The 19979-nt window shown below is 39.1% G+C and overlaps 1 protein-coding gene across 3 annotated transcripts; it reads left to right on the top strand.

Moving 5' to 3' along the window:
* The first annotated feature begins 1737 nt into the window (after positions 1-1737).
* LOC146470240 (uncharacterized) lies at positions 1738-19686 on the top strand. 3 transcript variants are annotated; one of them, XM_085122241.1, is made up of 12 exons: positions 1738-2046; positions 3238-5268; positions 5956-6152; positions 6703-6903; positions 7747-7916; positions 8948-8986; positions 12553-12767; positions 14025-14495; positions 16002-16094; positions 17073-17257; positions 18052-18165; positions 19214-19686. In XM_085122241.1, exons 1-11 carry the CDS (start codon positions 1869-1871, stop codon positions 18154-18156), a joined length of 3885 nt encoding a protein of 1294 aa, XP_084978367.1. In that variant the 5' UTR covers positions 1738-1868; the 3' UTR covers positions 18157-18165; positions 19214-19686. The 3 variants fall into 3 exon arrangements, with proteins under 3 accessions (XP_084978367.1, XP_084978365.1, XP_084978366.1); XM_085122239.1 differs by having other exon boundaries at positions 15999-16094; XM_085122240.1 differs by having other exon boundaries at positions 1739-2046; positions 6706-6903; positions 15999-16094.
* Positions 19687-19979: the final 293 nt, after the last annotated feature.

Raw genomic sequence — 19979 nt, 5'->3', positions numbered from 1 at the left:
TAATGTTAAGTCATTGTTTTGTCTGACTAAGTGGCTTAAACAATCACCTGTTGTTTCTTAAGAAATACTTGATTAACACCTGTAAGCTTTGTTTATCTGTTTTTCCAATCTTCAAGTTTACTTAATATCCAAGGTTACGATATAAAACAGTAGCAACCAATACAAAGAGATGCTGGCACTTAAGTAAACGATATCATGAATTAGTTTCACTGGCAGTTAGTTGTCGAATCAGCTAAGTAAATCGATAAAGTATCACTTGGATTAATCCGTTCGTTGCTTGCACAGTGGTTATGATACCGCTGAACTAAACTCTGGCAAACTAATACAAACTAATTACAGAGGATTTAGATCAATCCATCAAGCTTTTTAACAAGAAGGTGCCAATTATTTTTTTTTTCTCTCAAAACGTTTAAAGCTCAACTGTTTCTGCTACATGATTTGAAGCAGCGATGAATCGAAGCAGCCTATTGGGTGGGCGAATCCCTCATGGCACTATTCCTATAGCCAGTTTTCACAGTTGTTAATCAGAGGTTGGTTGAATATCTGTTTTAAATTTGTCTTTTTGCATAGACATTCAATATCTCCCAGGATTTCCTTTTCCTTGACAGCGACATGCGTGTTACTTATAAACATTAACAATTACTCTACTTGCACATGAAATGATGATAACTAACCCTTCGAGTTGGTTACATTGATTCGATATAGGGCATTCCTAGGAAGAATAATTATTTTATTTTTCTACAAATTATTGAGAATTTGAACAAAAGGTAAACGAAAGGAACCTGAGAGAAAGAGAAAACATAAACCGAAGTGCTGATCACTGAATATATCCGAAAAGACCGTCAAAACCTTGCGATGTGTTGTATCGTTTCTCAGAAAGCTGAATGAAGTTTGAATGAAACCGCTTGGAGGCAAATTTTTGGAAAAGTCCTCTAGTCATCGGCTATGAAATATGGTATATCGTTATTCTTTTGGTAAAAAAATGATTTTATCATTTTCTTTAGCGGATGGAAACTGAAGGTTATTTTAATGCATATGTAAGAGCTAAAATTAAACAAGTTTCTGATCGATCGGCACTTCGGATCAAGCAAAGTGTGAATCTGATTGTACTGGAGACAGAATTTAAGGTTATTGTGTTTAAATGCCAGAAAAGATTTTCGGACTGAAGCTGGGAAACAAGATAACTGAATGAAGAAACGAAAGAAATAACCAGCTTATGCTACATGGTTTGGTTCTTGAGATGCGTCCCATAATATTTTGTCCTGTAGCCATACAGAATTGCAAAACAATGGGGACAGTGATTCCTCTTATTTATCTCCGTATTTAGGATTAAACTCTCTTTCTTGTGGGTACTGTGCGTGAATCATTTATTGAACTTTTGCCTCCCTTATTGAGATTAGCTGGTTCCCGTTTGTCAGGGACATAATGTGAACATGGTGGTTACAACGCTTGGCTAATTTCCCGCACCTTTCTTTTCGGGACTTCCTCCTTCGTTAGTGTTACCGACGGACAGGTTGAAAGGAGAACGACGGCACATTGTATTTGTGTGAAAACGGTGAGGGAAGGCTCGGGAAGAAAACATAACTTGTTAATAATTCATGAAAAATAAATCAAATATTCCTTAAGTCAATAACACAAGCAGCGTTTTGACCTGAACAGGGCAAATTGGCCAATAGCAGAGGTGCCACTTTGTTGCTGAACAAAGGATGCATGAAAACAATCGCCTGCCACGTTAAGATGCTAACCTAATTGCTTATTCTACCCTCATCAAGAAAGTTCTAGCTGGCAAAGGTCTTGGAGTACCTTTTCGTCGAGTGCCTCAATTTATAATTGGAAGCTGCTAGGAGATAATATAGTCTCCGACAACGATGGCTGTGTTGTCATCAAAAATACTGATATTTATCGCATTCCTTGGTGTTTATATTTATGGGACAAAAGGAAGACCAAACAATTTGGTAGATGAAACTACCGAAGAAGATGAAATGAACTTTGAAGAAAGCGACTTGTTAAAAAAGTCTAAGACAAGAAGTGGTGAAGAAAAGAAAGGTACGATTTATAATTTCTGTTGTGGCAAGTTGGAAAAAGGTTGTTGCGTTCTGACCATTTTCTTTAAAACTGATTTAATTTTGTTCTGGTTTCTCTAAAACATAACTTCACTGTGACAGTGATAATTTAATTGTTATCTTTAAACGTGTGGTTAGTGTGTCAGTATATAGGCGGGAAGAAATGAACTATTATTTCCTTAATTTTCTGACAACAAACTAGAGTTACCAGGACGTCTATCTGATCTGTGACTAATTACGTGCACAGCTATCATTACACGTCTTTTAGAGAAAACACTTCCTTCAAACCGTCCGCCAAACATGTTCATTGGAAAGTTTTAATTCACGTTTTTAGGCATGCGTGAACTTAATTGAACTATTATCGGCTGGGAAGGCTGAAGCATAAACCGATGGAAGCTGGTGAATTCAATTTCGAGGGAAAATAATTGTGTTCAAGTCAATTTGCCTTTCTTGACGTGCTGATATGTCAGAGTTTCGTTAATTAATAATCGTTCGGACGTTAGTTCCAGCAAATAAGTTAAACAAGCAATAGTCCTGATGGTAAAGAGACTGTACAGGCCATTCAATTTTAACAGGAAAATAAGGATTCGCGGACCGTGCAAGCAAAACTTGTTTACGAGCGGTATGTATTAACCCGCCACCAGCGATATGTGTCTCGCAAACACAGGTTGTACGGTGGCCGCTGTTTAGAAAAAAACAGGTCAGTCATCTGGTTGAGTGGTTTAGTTCTTTGGAAGCTGGTGGCCTTGTTTGTTAAACTATATCGTTCCAGTTTACAACCAACGAAAAGTGTCTCATCTAATGGCTCAGTAAAAGCATTCATCAACATTAATATTCAAAGTCAATTAAGCATCCTTCTAAGTTGTTTAATTAATGAGACACAGACTAATAGTTCCTTCTCTTTAAAGCCACAAAAAGTAGTTTTGCAGTAAGAAGGCTACCAGCTGAGGGGTATGGGCATCTATTTTGTATCATGTGACAGGACCTTTCGACTTTATTTTCAATAAAGTGTCGGAGAGTATTGTCTCACAACAGCGTGTTTTGTAAATTTTTGTAAAAAAAATATCTTTATTCTATCTCAGTATCGCAATAGTACAAGATCACTGTAATCAAAATTGCAAGCCCTTATTTAGCAATTATGTAGAATTCTAAATCGTCAAACAAATATTTTCAGGTCACAGAGGATCAAAAGAAAACAAAAAGCAAGTTATAGATGCAATCCATCTTGGTCCATACCACCACGGCCATCCTTGGGGTACCTTGTCCCATTGGCCCGGATATCACTGGACAAGGCCTGTGGCCTTTCACGGAGGATGGACCGGATATCCTTCTCTTGGAGGATGGCACCGATCTCAAATCATCAAAACAAGCTCAAAAAAGTCGGGACATAAAGCAGATTCAAAGCGCCAAGTGCTGCCTAAATTTGTCTTTCCAACTTATGGATATGCTTATCCATCTTTAGGATTTGCTGCAGTCCCTTTTACGCCCTCGTTTGTTCCAAGGGCGTATGGAGGATATCGATCCAAAGTTCAAGAGAAGCCATCAAGAGGGCATACAAGATCTTCAGTGAAAGGCGCTAGTGCTAACAAAAGATGGTGGCCGGGGTATATGGGAGGATGGGGAGGATGGGGTATCGGAAATGCAGGGTACCCTGGGTGGGGTCCCCTAGGTGGCTTCTGGGGACATGGCTTTGATGCCGCTGGACTTGGTCATGGATGGGGCTTCGCTAAGGGCGATGTTTTCCATCCATTTCTGCGAAGTAAAGTTCCTGGAAAACAAAGCAAGAAAGATAAGGCAGAGAAGCGTTGGTGGCCTGGCTACATGGGCGGCTGGGGAGGCTGGGGATTGGGTAACACAGGCTATCCCGGGTGGGGACCTCTAGGTGCCGATTGGGGTCACGGTTTAAGCCCATTCGGTTACAATTACGGGCTTGGCCACTATTATTCTGGCCGTGGATTAGGCCCGTACGGCTTCGGTCATGGCTTTGGTTTGGGATATGGCCACGGACTGGGTTACCGTAGAGATATTCATGGCAAAAAGGACGGAAAAGAGAAAGAAGGTCCAAAAAGGCAGGTCATACAACAACCTTACGGAGCATTTGGCTACCCGTGGAATGGCTACGGACCATCTTTCCCGTATGGGCCATTTGGAATTCCTGGCTCCTCATTCCTTGGCTATGGCGGGTACGCTCCTTATCCAGGGCCAGTTTATGGAGGATTCTCGCCATATGTTGGCTTTTATCCATACGCCTTCGGAAACGGTTTCTTTAAGTCAGACATCCCCAGCGGGAAATCGAAGAAGGTCAACAAAGAGGCTGAAAAAGAAGAAGAAGCCACCAGCCGGCACTTCGTAACAAATTTTAATCCAGGACGTTATGGATGGGGAGGCGCCATACATCCCGGACATAACTACCACGGAGTGTTTCCCTTGCTTGGTGCTTTCACTTACAGTGGCCTGAATGGAGGATATTACGGTCCTTATGGACCTCCACTAGGCTCCTTTGGCCCGTACCATAGGTCTAATGTCCCTGATAATAGAGACGAAACTGGCCAGGGTAGACAAGTAATAAACTATCACCCGGGCTGTTGTGGATGGGGCGGATGTATCTACCCAGGTTGTGGTTTCATCGGTAAATGGACCTGGCCGCTCCCTTGTCACTTCCGTCATCACCACTGTGTGCCATGTTGGACGCGATCCAAGTTTCCTAAAATGCAGGATGTCAAAGAAGAAAAAGGGGAATCGAGACAAGAGATAGCGGATCCTGGACAAGACGAAGGTGAAGACAGTGCTAGCAAAGACCCGCGGACGCATCCTCACCTGGAAGGCGCCGCCTTACTAACCTCAGAAATGCAGAATTTGGCCATGGGATTTCCTGGAGTTGAAAAACTGCAAACACCAATGGAAGAGGCAGACAGCTCAACAGCTAAGGCCTACAACAATCAAGAGGAGGAAAGCAATGAAAATCCCTCTCCTGAAACAGCTCAAGCTGCTGCGACAGAATTCACACCAGGAGAGGCAACTGAAAATATTGCTGGGATGGGAGGTATCACTCCTGATGACGGTGGAATGGGTTTTAGGGAGGCATCGCTTGGAAACATGATGGAACAGCAGGGAGGCCAACAATCATCGGCTGGGGACCTTTTGTCAAGCTTTAGCTATCATCCATCCGAGGGTGAACTTCCCGCCGAAGCGTTTGGTGATACAGGTAAAGCGAGAGGAATAGATCATTAGAAGTCATGTATTTTATATAATTTTTTTCTTTCCCCTGACTCGCACGTAGTTCGTTACGTCAATTAATAGTTCACAATTGCAACTAGTTAATATATTCATTTCAACTTATTCTTATATTTTCCTGGTGAGTACAAGCTATGACAGGAGCCCAGTTCATGAATGTGCTCAACCTTTGCGGTCTCATTCGGGAAGACAACGAAGGGATAAGGCTCCCTAAGGTCAGCCACATATAAATTTAGGTAAATGTGCGGGCTCGTGAACAAACAACTAAAGGATGAGATGGAGAGCGAACCATGCAAAACTAAATTGTTTTGGCTAATTCGACGAAAAAGGAGAAACAAGTAAGCCACAATAGAATTCAGACATGGTATAATTTAATCTACCAAATTTTATAAATTCCACATATTCATGGCCCTTTTCAGATTATTCCAGTCTCCAAATGCCTCAAACAGAGTTACATATTCCTACCCTTATGAAGTTAAATAAATTTCCTTTCTTGAAGTAATTCTTCCGTCAATTCTACCTTAACCTTAATTCTATCGTAAAGTAGTTCTACCTTAACTATCCTTCAAAAATCAATTGAGTTCTTCAAAATTACTGTATGGTGCTCGATTTCTATTATCAAAATGCCGTAGCAACTGTTTGTGCTATTTTTCGATAGGAAACCCTAACATGTATGGCACTGGTGCAGAGGGACAAAGCACAGAAAGTTCGTCACGTAGGGCTGATATTCCTGGTGAAGATGAAGGACTGGTGATCAAGAGACAGGCATTGGCATACCCATACGGTTCATTTTACCCAGGATACATGATGCCACAAGCAGTCAATCCGCTTTATCACTACGCACCCGTTAATTATGTAAGATTTCCGAACTTATTATTTTTTTGTTGTTGGACCGATAACCAAAGTAAGAATCCCAGTCATACGAGCAACCCTCGCGATTACTTCTGGGACTTGGAATAAATTCGTCATATTCACCCGTTAATTAATAAGGGCTGATGATGTCTCACATAAACACGCGAAAATACGTATTATGATTCGAAAATATCGAAACTCCTTGTTTACACAGAAGTTACCTCAATTTTCATGTTCAGGCCTTGGGCTTTGCTGAAGTGGTCGACAACTCAGAATATCAACCCCCAAACGCCAAACTTTGCCATGCCTTATGAAATAAATACGGTATGTTCTCAACCCCTTACCTCTCTTCCCTAAGAAACTATCCCATAGTCACCCTTTAGCTCAGTACCTAATTATCCAGCAAATTTGCAGATTGTCACGCAATTGACTTCCTTCGGAGTCTAAGACTTTCTTCACTTAGTCCCCAGTTGCTCTTTTCATGCTGAAGACATCTCATTAAATTTTGTACACTTTAATTGCCATCACCTTTTTCCTCTCTTCACCTCATCAGCAGGCCGATCAGCAAGTGATGGAGTACCCATCAGTATATCCCATTACACACCCTGGCCTTACTTCGCCTGATACTCAGGTCACTCAGGGTTATCCTCTACCAGCAAATCACCCTTCTCATTCAATTCACGTGGGTGCACCCAGTGTTAATGTTGATGTTCACACATCAAGGGAACGAATTGCTGAGAGCCCAGAAAACCAGGTATGAGGTATTTTGTTATTGCTTTCGTTACTTCTATTGTTTCCATAGTCGTTGTTGTTGCTGTTGTTGTTATTTTTTCAAAATTATTTCGTCATAGTTGTGGCTTTCACAATGTAAGAAGTTGCCATTACCGACCTTTAGTTCAGACTACCAGTGCGCAATTGAATTGTAGTACGGTTTTAGCGTTTTAAACCAGTTCCTTCATCGGGTGCGTCACTCCTCTTCTCTGTTGTCGAGCAGTATAGAAAAGAGTTTCCCTGAATGGGATTTTACCGAAAACTAATAATCTAAACGTGCACACTTTGCTTGCATTCGCAATCTGATACTCAAGGCGTAGCCCGATCTGAAGTTGTCTAATTATCGCTAACTGTTGTCGTCATTGAAAGACTCCGCAGGATGCATGCATCCCAAGAGCTCGCTTACTATAGCTTGTATTATATTGTTTTCATAAGTAAATATATTATCGCAGTTATATACGCAACTTAAGCAGTTGCGACTGAACAAAGCCCCCCAAAAAATCATTATTCACTTATTCATTCACTTCATTCACTTCATTCACATTCACATTCTTTCCTCCGTAGTTCAAATGTATGAATTTTCATATATTCAGACTTTCACAAACGAAACTGAAAAACGATAAAAGACCAGGAAAATCGAAGATTATAGTGGAGAATTGCCTTCAGTTGCTTCACCACTTTAATTTATCCAGCGTAATGCTAAACATTTTTCGGTGAAGATATAATCAAATGTACTGAAAAGACTGAACCTTAACCGGTGGTCTTTTTATGAAGACCTTATAGATAATGTCATGTGGTCAAATTTTGTTTTTGTGTTTGTTTGTAGAAAGTGAGCAGACTAAAACACATGATGAGAGACTTTTCCAAGAAGTTGAAATTCAACGAGAAAAAGAGTCATTCGCCAGAGAGGAGAAGAAAGGAGAAAAGGCAGCTCCCTTCCGCCTTTTCGTCTCCAATGATGAATCGACCGATGGGATTTTCAGCACCGCAGATTAGGTCTAATCATTAAAACAAATTTAAGTAATGACCACTGTTTAATGCCAAAAAGAAACAGACATCATCAGTTGCCCATCCATTTGATCAAAACGTTAACAACAATTAACATGTCGAAGTATTTCTATGAGGTGTTAAGAGATACAGATTTCAATTTTTGGTAATGTAAAGTAATGACAGATAATGCCAAAAAAAAAAAATGAAAGACAACAGCCAGGCAATCAGTTATAATTGGCCAAGCCATTTGACAATGTTTCAAGAGTTTAAAAGGATAATTTAAAACGTTTCGAAGAGACGTTTAAAATCGTGTTAATTTTGTAAGGAAATGAAATGCTATTAAAATGCCTTTAAGATCGATGCTTTTGTCGAAAAGTGTCTTGTCAGCGGATGTTCAAAACTGCAGGTAAATGTTTTCGATAAAAAGGCATGTTCGATTTAAATCTCTCCCAGCAAGTGTATTTTGAATTGTTTCTTCAAATTAACGTGAGACATTATTCTGCGAAACCTCGCTATGTGCAATATCGTTCTAAAATATTATCTTTTTGTTTTCATTTTGCGAGAAAGGAATGTCTCATGCCATTCTATGTCGGAAACATTTACTTATCTCTTCTCAAGCCCAAGAACTGCCATCCAGTTTAAAGAAACTTCTGTTCTCCGTGACTTAGATAAAATTCACGCAAACTCATGACACCGATACGCATGCGCCATTCCTCTCTCGCAATCAAAACGCATGCCCATTGAGTCAAACGTTGGTGCACGTGGTAGAGTATTACAAAGTTTAACCTCCCCATATCATTAAAACCAAAATTAAACTTAATAATTTGAAATTGCTACTTATTGACTGTCAAGAATAAATTTGCAAAAAGATCGTCGTATGAAGTATGAAGCAAACAAAGATTATGGTCTTAACTTCCTACTCATCTAAAAACGCAAAATACCAGTTCATGTATTAAATTTGCCACGGTTCACCTTTATTTGACTCAATGGTGTTTGTCAAATTTGTCATGTTCTTTACCCCAGCGCTTTTATTGTAGATACCCGGTTCCCAATACGGCGAGCTTCGTTCAACAAAGGTAAGCTGCTATTATTTCTTATTAAAAACTGGATCATTGTATAATACAATTTCAGGAATTAGATTGGCTTAGTCGCCAAGGTATATGGACCATTATACCATGCCCAAGAAATAGCGACCATTAAATTGGCGTTTGGTTGTTCGTGCAGAGCAAAATCAGCCAGATCTAGCAATACTGTTCTAGTAATACTGTTTGTAATAAAAACAGTTATTCCACTCGTACTTTTCTGATGTGAGTGGTTATAGCCAACTCTCTTTGGCTATCAGTATTATCTCATATCCGACGCGTGCTCGTGGAATAATAGTTAATTATACATGACCGAATTAGGCTAAAACACGTTATGCATGTGGTGTTTGTTGATCATCATGGGACTTACTTTCAAGTAGTCAATTCATCAGAGTAGTCCTCGTTTGAGTAATCAAAGAAATTTATTTAGTTTCCCTTTACTAGGCTTCATGATTAGTCAATAAGACTTGTTGTGGCACTTTTCTAACCAATATTAGAGCTGAAACAAACCAAGGTTTAATTTTGGGCGATTTTTCCCGTGCTTGGTGCCAGTTATATCAAAAGAATCTTCGTTTTCCGTTAGTTACACCGATTTGCTTCAAGTTCTTCAGTATTATAGTTGCATGTTTTGTTTGCGTCTTTCTTGATTGGCAATAGAAATCACTTCGGGGAGGTTTTTTGACGCTAAATTGAACTATGCTTTATGAGCAAGGTTAACTTCTGGCTATTGATTCTTTAATTACATGTAAACGATTGATCGACAGTTCGAGTCGAGAAGTTCCGCCTTCGTTTGGGCACCTGTTACAAGTACTTTCTGGTGTAAAGGCAGTTCTGTCGATTCCTGTCAACACGTGCAATTCTTTAGAGAAACTTACCAGGCGTATACCTGTGATACAATGTCACCTTCACCAAAACCAACCTACTATTAAGAATATTCGTTAACATATAGGTTTGGCTTTAGTTCAATGTGTCTGGGGTTTAACTTACCAAGATTCGTCCTACCAACCCCAACTTCTGTTTGTTACTTTAATCTTAATCTTTTTTTCATCTTAATGTCTTACGCTCTCTAGTTTCCTATACCTTGCATTTTACCTGCTCCAGTATTTAAAGAACCAAGGCGGATTTGGCCGCTGCATTTGTGTTTTATCTGTAGACTAAAGATCAGCATTTCAGGACGTTCACTTGTTGAACACTTGAGATTCCATAAGATACCAACACGGCTATGTTTGAACTCTAGAGAACAAAGAATCCTATACAAGACTCTTAAGCAAGAAGTTACCATACGGGAAGAACATGGCCTAGCCATTCTTACTTTCAGTCGTCCAGCAACGTTCCACAAAGTCAACAGATAGTTGAACAACGAACGTGCGTCTAAGCTAGTTACATTATTGACGAAATTTCCTTAATTTTCCTACTTCTGTTAAAATAATTAGAAATCTGTACATTTGGTTTTCTGATGTGATTCTCAAGAGTATTAAATTCACAGGATACGTGTCGCAACGTGTCATAACTAAAATACCGGTGTAAAATTCTGTTTCACATCCGGAAGGTGTAACTAAAAGGAGGTGCAAAGCCTTTCATCCCGGAAGTTCTTATTTAGAATCCAAGCACTTATTCCAGATGGGCATCCTCGCCATATGTTTCTCTCTCTTTTGTTATTCATTTAACTTTTATATTTTAATATATATTTATCTTGTAACGATGTGCAAGAATAATGGCAAAAAATAAACTGAAACTGAATTCTAGCAAGGCACATAAATGAACAGACCGATAATTCTCTGGACGCGATTTCGCCTCAGTGATAGTAGGTCTTTTTTTGCATGCATAAGACTATGCAATTGGCGATTTCTTGAGATTTCTTTCACGCGAAAGTTGATGAGACCCCAGTTCAAATCAGCTATCATGAACTGAATAATCTCATTGTCTTAGTGTTAATCTTGATATATATACCACTAAAATGGAAACTTTAATTCATTTCATGTGCATTTTGAAGCTTCTCATTATCTTTAATTTCACTGAAATATAGCGAGTGTCTTGGCCATCAGGTTACAGTATCTGTGATATTCAACTAGTCATTATCTGTTACTGAGCATAGCGGAGTAGCACAGCCAATCAGATTACAGTATTTATGAAAAAAAAAACGCTGCTAGATTTATATTTAAATGTCTTGATATTAGCTACACGACATTTAAGAATTGATTCATACTTAGCGTGCGTATAGCGAGTTATGGATGCACGCGGGAAGTTTGGAGAGCACGAGAGAAGCGTGAGAGTTGCTCGAGGCGTAGCCGAGAGCAACTCTAGCTTCTTGAGTGCTCTCCAAACTTCCCATGTGCATCCATAACTCGATATACGCACAGCTAAAAGGATGAACCAATTCTTTTATAACATAGTGACAACAACGTATCGAAAAGTACTACGCGGAAAACAGGTTTTATTTGTGATTGATTTCAAAATTCTCTCTATGCGCTGTACCGAAAAACAAAGGTTCTTATCAGCTGTTTACAAACACGCCGCAATGGTATGGTCTGAACGAGAACGTTTCATCTGAAATTATCAATGGCAATTTGCTTCTTTGAATTAGTTTGTACAAACTAAAACTAAGCAACGGAAACCCGAGTTTGTCTGCAAGTTGCACACGTCAATTTATGGACGCACGGCCGTGCGTAGAAATGTACCATGATGACGCCAGTAGATATTACATAGGGAAGCGCGCGCGCTATGTTATAATGAAAAGTGCCATGCAGTTTACTGTAATATGCATTTATGACAAAAAGATAGCTTGGTATAATTAATTTTTCTGTCATTTTCTCCTGGTATCGATCTCACTTTTGCCAAGGTCAGTGATGGCGGATGAAATTTGCATAGTGCAGTAAATAATTAAATTTGCAAAATAAGGTATGATATAGTTACTCTTTAAAAAGCAGGCGATGACTGATCTAGTCGATTTTGGCATTCCTGACGCGCTTGTAACCCAATTCCCATGAACCTAGTTTAATGGCCTTAGCTCCCACGAGTCTCCTGTAGCTCGGTGGTAGAGCATCCGAACTAGTAATCAGAAGGTCTTAGGTTCGACTCCTGATAGGAGCACTCGGATTTCCCTTTTTCCGAGTATGCCTGTGTCATTTACTGAATAATACATAATTCTAATATAAGAGAATGTTTATTTTTTAGAGTCCTCTTATTATAATGACATTGAATCAAAACAACTTGTTGCTCATTTGGAAGACAGAATTCAGGCGCTTCCCCTTTAACTACTTTGAATGAGCTTGATTGAATCACAGAGCTCAAACTACGTGGCTCAGAAAATTGCCGTAATCGCGATCGGGGGGCGCAGAATATGAACTGATGTGAATAAATTGATATAGATGCCCTTGAAGCTCTTCTTAGTTTGGAAGTTTTTAAATTAAAGCTCCAAACCTAGCATTCAGGTTCTTGTTATAACGTTTTGTTATTAGGTCTAATGGACCGTAACTGCGACAATTTGTATATAACAAAACAAAAATAACGGGATGAGAATTAAGCGAAACCAAAGTTTAAACGATCTTATTACATTTCAGCATGGACCCATCTCTGCAGCAAACGCTTCAACAAGTACAGCCTTTTAACATAAACGCAATGGGTCGGTCTGGTCTTCCATCATTGACGTCAGCTTTCAGAACTCCTGCGATTAGGTCTCCATTGAATCCTTCTCAGATGGCTTACTCCCGTCGGTTGTCTGGTGTTACAGGTATCAGTTTGCCCATATCTGTACAGCCTGGAATGGGAATAGTAGGTGAGCTTATTAGAATGAAGGAGGAATATCTGATGAATTCAATGACATAACTAGCCTACTGCCTTGCAATAACTGACTAACTGAGTCACTCACTCACTCACTCACTCACTCACTCACTCACTCACTGATTCCGTGACTGACTTACTGACTGACTCAATGACTGACTCACTGACTGATTCACTGAATGACTGACTCACTGACTGACTGACTGAATCACTGAATAAGAGACTGAATATCAGATATATAACGGACTGAATGAATCGATGAGCGAACAAATTAAGCAAGGAAGTAAGGACTAATTGGCTAAATGCCTGGCTGACCTACTTACTGACTGACTGACTGACTGACTGACTGTTCTAGCTGATCAGGCTGATCTGGCTGATCTGGCTGATCTGGCTGACAGACCGACAGACTGAATGAATGAATGAATGAACGAACGAACGAACGAACGAACGAACGAACGAACGAACGAACGAACGAACGAACGAACGAACGAACGAACGAACGAACGAACGAACGAACGAACGAATGAATGAATGAATGAATGAATGAATGAATGAATGAATGAATGAATGAATGAATGAATGAATGAATGAATGAATGAATGAATGAATGAATGAATGAGTGAGTGAGTGAATGCATGCATGCATGCATGCATGCATGCATGAATGAATGAATGAATGAATGGATGGATGGATGGATGGATGGATGGATGAGTGAGTGAGTGAGTGAATGAATGAATGAATGAATAAATGAATGAATGAATGAATGAATGAATGAATGAATGAATGAATGAATGAATGAATGAATGAATGAATGAATGAATGAATGAATGAATGAATGAATGAATGAATGAATGAATGAATGAATGAATGAATGAATGAATGAATGAATGAACTGCCAACCAGCCGGCTGGCTGTCAAACTCCTCTAATCAAAATGACAGACTGATTAACAAGATGATTTCTTGTTCAGCTGAAGCCGTATTTGCGACATCGGTAAAATAATATTTAGGGAGTGAGTGTTACTAACAAAATGACTGATTGACGCAGTGGATCAGACTGACCGTTAAATAACTGATAGGTTAATGAATGAAAAAACTGACAAAAGGAAAAAGTGGCTACACGAATCATGAGCTAAGTGATTAATTGTCAGACGGACTAAGAGCCTGACTGACTGACAGACCGGATGACGTAAAACGAAAAAGAAAGGAGACGTTAATATTCATCATCGTTACTCTTTGTCTGATTTTGGACAGGAATGGCCTCAAGAAAGAAACGATCATCATCAAAAAAGGTGCTAAAGAAAGACAAAAAGTCAACAAAACGGCAGTTCCTGGCGGGTATTCCTCAAGGATTTCAGTACGGAGGCATCTCCCCACTTGCTTTACCGAGAGCACCATTTTCGGGTGCAGGGTTACCAGCTTTACCCTCAATCCCTACATCACAAACGCGCCCGATGGCCTTTAGATCGAGTGATCCACCTGTCTTTTCCCCCAGATTACCTCAACCGGGTTTGTCAGCAATGAGAATGGGTTCCTTCCCAAGTGGGCCTATCTCCGGACTATCACCTTTCATTGGTTTTCCTTCCGTACCAAATAACCCTTTTCTGAAAAGCCCTCAACCGCAGAATGTCAATTTTTTCGGTGGTGGTGCCGCAGGTGCTTGGTCGCCCAGTGCTGCAGGTGGACAAATTGCTCCTGGGCCTGCCTTTGGCGGTGGTATGAGAGGTATGTCGTAAAATGCCTTCACTATATTATAACTCTATACACTTAATGTATGTTCCCCAGGGAAACAGTTAGTTTTGTTTTCCCGAGAGTCCTGATGTTTCCCGCCGGACGAAGTCGATGGAAACATCAGGACTCGAGGGAAAACAAAACTAACTAGTTTCCCGAGGGGCACGTGACTAAGAACTGATCAACCAATCACAGTGCTCATTTTGTTGAGTGAAAGTCTAGGTATATAACAATATTTATTATTCTATTTGAAAAAACACTGTTCTCTTTATAAGTAAAGGTTTAGAGATACATAAACAATTGAATAAACGATAAAAACGAACAACGTTTCGGTGTCGTCATGACGCCATTATCGATTTCGGAGTAACAGAAATAGTTCATCAAAATTGACATAATATCCGAATTGCTTGAATTGAGTCCGATTGGACATTGAGAGATGGTGTTAACTCTCTAATTAGCAACATTTCGTAAACTAAACTAAACAATTGAACTTATTCATGCACTTCTTAAGAACAGAAATATATCTGTCAAGGTCTTTTGGGACATTACGGTGTTTATTAAGAAGATGCTTGCCAATGGAAGAAGATTGGTTTTATTTCAATTACTCCGAACCTGGTAATGGCGTCATGACGACACCGAAACGTTGTTCATTTTTGTCGTTTATTTTCACTGTTCTCCTTATGTCCAAAATATGGACAGTTCGGTGGGCACACAGTTCCCTCGCACGACATTTCTTAGTAAAATGGCGAAGTTCAAACTGTAAAAACAGTTTCTCGAGAGTTTCATTTCGAGACCCCTATGAAAATTTACAATTCTTGCAAAACTCAGGACAACGCATTTACTTATGAACCCACGATTTCATTTAATTTAATATATAACAGACCTATGCTAACAGCGAATTGTACAATCGTGGACTTATTTGGGGGGCTTTCCATTTGTCAGAACTGGCTGGCCAGACCGCTTAGTTCGTAAACGGAATGTACCAACTTGAAGGATAACTTTTATGTTAATCCTTCGAATTGCTTCAAAATAGCGCGTACCATTTTCGGAGTAATTATTTTTAAAGATTTTGCAGCATCATCCCTTGACATTGACGCATTTGATTTACATACTGGCAAGAGACTATGAGGTAAGAGAGCGAATTCCTGTGCCCCATGATATTTCTTTTCAATCTATTTTTAGTTCGCGCCATGCTATTTTGAGTTTCAAATTAAATGACGTCACTCTAACTGACCAGTAAGATGTCGACATTAATATAGCAACGCAAACAAAAATAGATTGTAAAAAATTTTCATAGGAAGAGAGGCATGTATGGGGGATTCGCTCTTTTACCTCATAGTCTCTTGATACTTGTCGATCAGGCCGGCCAGTCCTGGAAAATGAAAAGCACTCTTAGTTAGCTAATTTAGGATTTATGGAAAGAGCACTCAAATGACTTACAGTTGGTTATCCAGTTCACTTTGGTGATATATCAATTTTTTTTTTTTTTTTTGACAGAAGGATTTCCTCAGGGTTTTGAGGGAAACTCAGGGTCATTGCTACAAGAAATGAAACAACAGGGTGGAGCCCCGGAACCTTTTCAAATGAATGGAGGTACATATATCAGATTTGTATAATTTTGCAATTGGTTATTAAGTAGACGTATTTGAGAATAAGCTCCAATCAGATGCCCATTTTCGGGCGAGGGCCGAAGTTGTAACTAATGTAATGGTTATGTAATTTACTTTGTTGTATTTAGTTTATACTGCCAATTTTGCCTTTTTTCCACTGCCCTAAACTGTATTTCTAAGATCCCGTCCACATGTATCCTGATCATGATTTTTGAATCCGCAACTTTTCCTTTCCGGATACGGCTATCGTCCACACGCATCCGGCGAATTCGCAAGTAAATCCGGAAATTTTTGAATCCACTCTCCAGAGTGGAAATTTTTGAATCTGATAACATTTCAGATACGTGTGGACGGTCGAGTCCGGATATTTTCTGATACGATGACGTCACAAAATTGGCGCCAGTGTTTACCGCACAAATTTCATTATGGCCGCCGATCGAAGGCAAATAGCTTCTGTGCTCCTTGGGCTTATTTCCAGTCTTTTAACTTGTATGCAGCTAAATATCGCTCTACTAAATGCTGAAATAAGTTATAACAGAAGGCGGCTTGACATCTGCAAGCTCTTTACGTTGTCTACCGGACAAAACGGCCGGCAGAAACAACTTAAACGAGTAGGAAAGCAATACCGTCCTCGACGATTCTAGAGTGAATCCGGAATGAATCTGAATACGTGTGGACGGGCGAATTCGATTTGAATACGCTGTGATTACATAACGTGTGGACGCGAGATATTTTCGTATCCGTAAAGAAAAAGTTGAGGATTCAAATATATCCGGATACGTGTGGACGGGGTCTAAGTTCTAAGCTAGGGAAAGCCTGAACTTCACAAGCCCTCGGCTTCTAATTCAGACTTCCTGTCACCAAACCTAATTTGTATATGTGTTACAGTGTGTAATGTCCTGTAATACGTGGCAAAACAAATAAATCTCTTCTTCTCTCTCCTTTCTTGCCTCCTTCATAGATCAGGTGGCTGGTTTTAATGCGCCATCGGGTATGAACTTCGTTGAGCAACAACCCATGCCCATGTTTTCCCAAGAGGGACGTGGTTCTGAGGCACCCGGGCTACTTTCAATGGGTCCACAGAGAGAGATGGCCGGGTTTATCAGGCAGTTACCTGAGGATAGTGGACTATTAGAATCCAGTAATGTACGTACGCTTAGCGCACCTTTCAACGCTCAATGCATCCCAACTTTTTATAGAATTATTATACAAGTATACATGTACCTTTGCTATTTTAAAATTCAGATCTGATCAACAGGGGGAAAAAATACTTTAGAAACAAATCTTTTCATTTGAGTATTCCATCACTGAGTAAATTAAAACAGACATTTTTCGGTTCCTCTCATCAAGGCCTGGTTAATAATTGTTCAAAAGCAGCATGCTTCAAGATTTAAATTCAATTTTTGTGAAATTCTAGGCATTCTTTTCATCCTAAATGCTGATTATGTCTTCTTTCAAACTGTAGAATAAGGAGCGAAAACGCTTTCTTCAAGAACAGACAAAGCATTTAATCTGCCCGTGAAATCGTCCGATTTTGCGGCAGTTCGTTGAAGCAACTAATAATAGTAATTATAATGATAATAATAATAATAAAAATCTTTATACAGGGAGCACAAATCGCGAAAGTGATATTAAAGGGGGGCCCTGTAGATTGATAAAAACAAAATACATAATGCTTTAAAAACTTACAAATGATTAAAAAAATTACAAACATTTTAAAAGTAGAAAATACAAAGACAGCAATAAGGAATAAAAATTAGGAACAAGAATTAGATCATATATTAATGAATTAATGAACGCGTTATTCCATAGATTAATGAATTTCGCGCTATAGAAATAATAACATTATTAAAAACTAGCTAAAAATACGCTTTTTGATACGTTGCTTAAAACTTAAAAATGAATGACTACTTTTGACTTTTGTCATGTTCTCTCTTCAGTTTAACATGCAGTCAGAACTGGCTGCTTTGAAGAAATCATCAGTACCAAGCAAGAAGCACAATAAAGGAAAAATTTCCAAATCAAGAAGAAAGGTTACGTCATAGAGAATTCAGGTGAATACCAAAACAATTTCCTCGATTTCTTTCGAGGACTTCCCACACTCGGTTCATCCTCCGTCGAAATGCGGGAGAGGGGATGAGGGAATAGGAAAGGACATCATTGAAAAATAATAATAATAATAATAATAATAATATAATAATAACAATAGTAATAATAATGGTTTATTAACAGATCCACTGGGTGGCTCTTCCCTGTGAAATTACGTTAATTACAATGACAAAATAAATCAAATTAAGTGATTTACAAATTATACAGTAGAAACAGGATTAATGGAAACCAATTACGGTAAAACTAACTAATCGCTTTGTACTCTTTTTCTTAAAAAATTCCTTGAGAGTCTTAAAAAGGTTCTGTAGTCTTAACAGTTTCTAACAGTTTCTGGTAGATTGTTAAATAGTTCCGACGCATTATCTTGGAGAATGCCATTTTCGGTCGGGACCACTAATCTAATTAAAATGAGTCAATCACCAGCAAAGTAGGCTTTTCCAAAATAAAAATTAATTTTCTTCTAGTGGTGAGATACTCGTCTCCCATCAATGTGACCCGGACTCGGCGTCATATGTGGGTTGAGTTTGTTGTTGGTTCTCGTCCTTGCTCTGAGAGGTTTTTCTCCGGGTACTCCGGTTTTCCCCTCTCATCAAAAACTAACATTTCCAAATTCTAATTCGATCCGGAATCTGAAGGCCACAGGTTTTCAGTCGCAACCCTCGCAACCCTCATTAACCCTCGTTCATGACATTTATTGAAACAAGAAAAGGCACTCTGATTGTGAAACAATCAACAGTATTAGTTTGTTTCCTATGTAAATTTTGTGGGTTGGTTGACTTTGCTTCTTCGTCCCTCGAATGAAATGCACCAACATGGGAAGATATCAATACTTCATTATTTCCAGCAGTATATTAGCTGTGTAAGGTGTTTGTTATAAGAGAACACCTGGCTAATAATGCATGTCACATTTATGTTGTCGGTTGGTTTTGTAGATTTCTACTTAAACAAGTCTTTGATCTATTCCTTAATTTCATTATTTATTACTTGTTTTAGGTTCAAAGGAATACGTTTGAAGTACAAAGCTCACCCATTGCCTATACGAAGCAGGCAATAGCACATGGATTTCCAAAAGAATCGCAACAATAAAAAGAAAAGATTTCGTATAAAATGACATTGAATTTTTCACATGGTACCCTAAGGTACCATATTTTGTCGATTAGTGCTCTCCCATGATACAGGACCTTTGTTGCCGGGAAAATTTCTATTAAATACATACTCCAGTTACTGAATCTTCTAAGAAAAAGTCTGCAAAAATACAATATAGAGGTGCAATTTACATCAACCACATTGCCAAATATCTCAATAGATCGTTCACAATTCATGACAAGACAAGACCACCATTGAAATAGCATTCAGAGCGTTTGGTCGACAAATGATATAGTATTTACCAGTTTCCAAAAATAAGTAACTTACAGCTGTTATACAAAATATTAAAGACAACCAAATAAAACCGAGATTTTACAGCATTTAACTTTTGAATTTTGATTGATTTCGATGGGATTCTTCCGGAAGAGGAGCAACTGTTAGAAACAGTTATTACTTGCTGTTCTGTCACATTAAAGTTCGTTTAAACGTTCATCACTGGCACCACAAAAAAGAAGTTTTATTTTGTATCGAGCTAGTAGAAATAATTTGTCTCACATCTTAATCAATACCAATCTCGTACACAGAGTCCTCACTCAGGCTTCGGCCAGCGGTTGGTCGCCAGGAGAGACTCTGGGGAACTGGAATTTTATTACCGCAGGATTTCTGCGGCAAA

This window comes from Pavona decussata, unplaced genomic scaffold (genome assembly GCF_977016875.1).
Source record: "Pavona decussata unplaced genomic scaffold, jaPavDecu1.1 SCAFFOLD_114, whole genome shotgun sequence".
Lineage (NCBI taxonomy): Eukaryota > Metazoa > Cnidaria > Anthozoa > Scleractinia > Agariciidae > Pavona > Pavona decussata.
The sequence above is the reverse complement of the archived record's forward strand: the minus strand, read 5'-3'. Positions and strand labels throughout refer to the sequence as shown.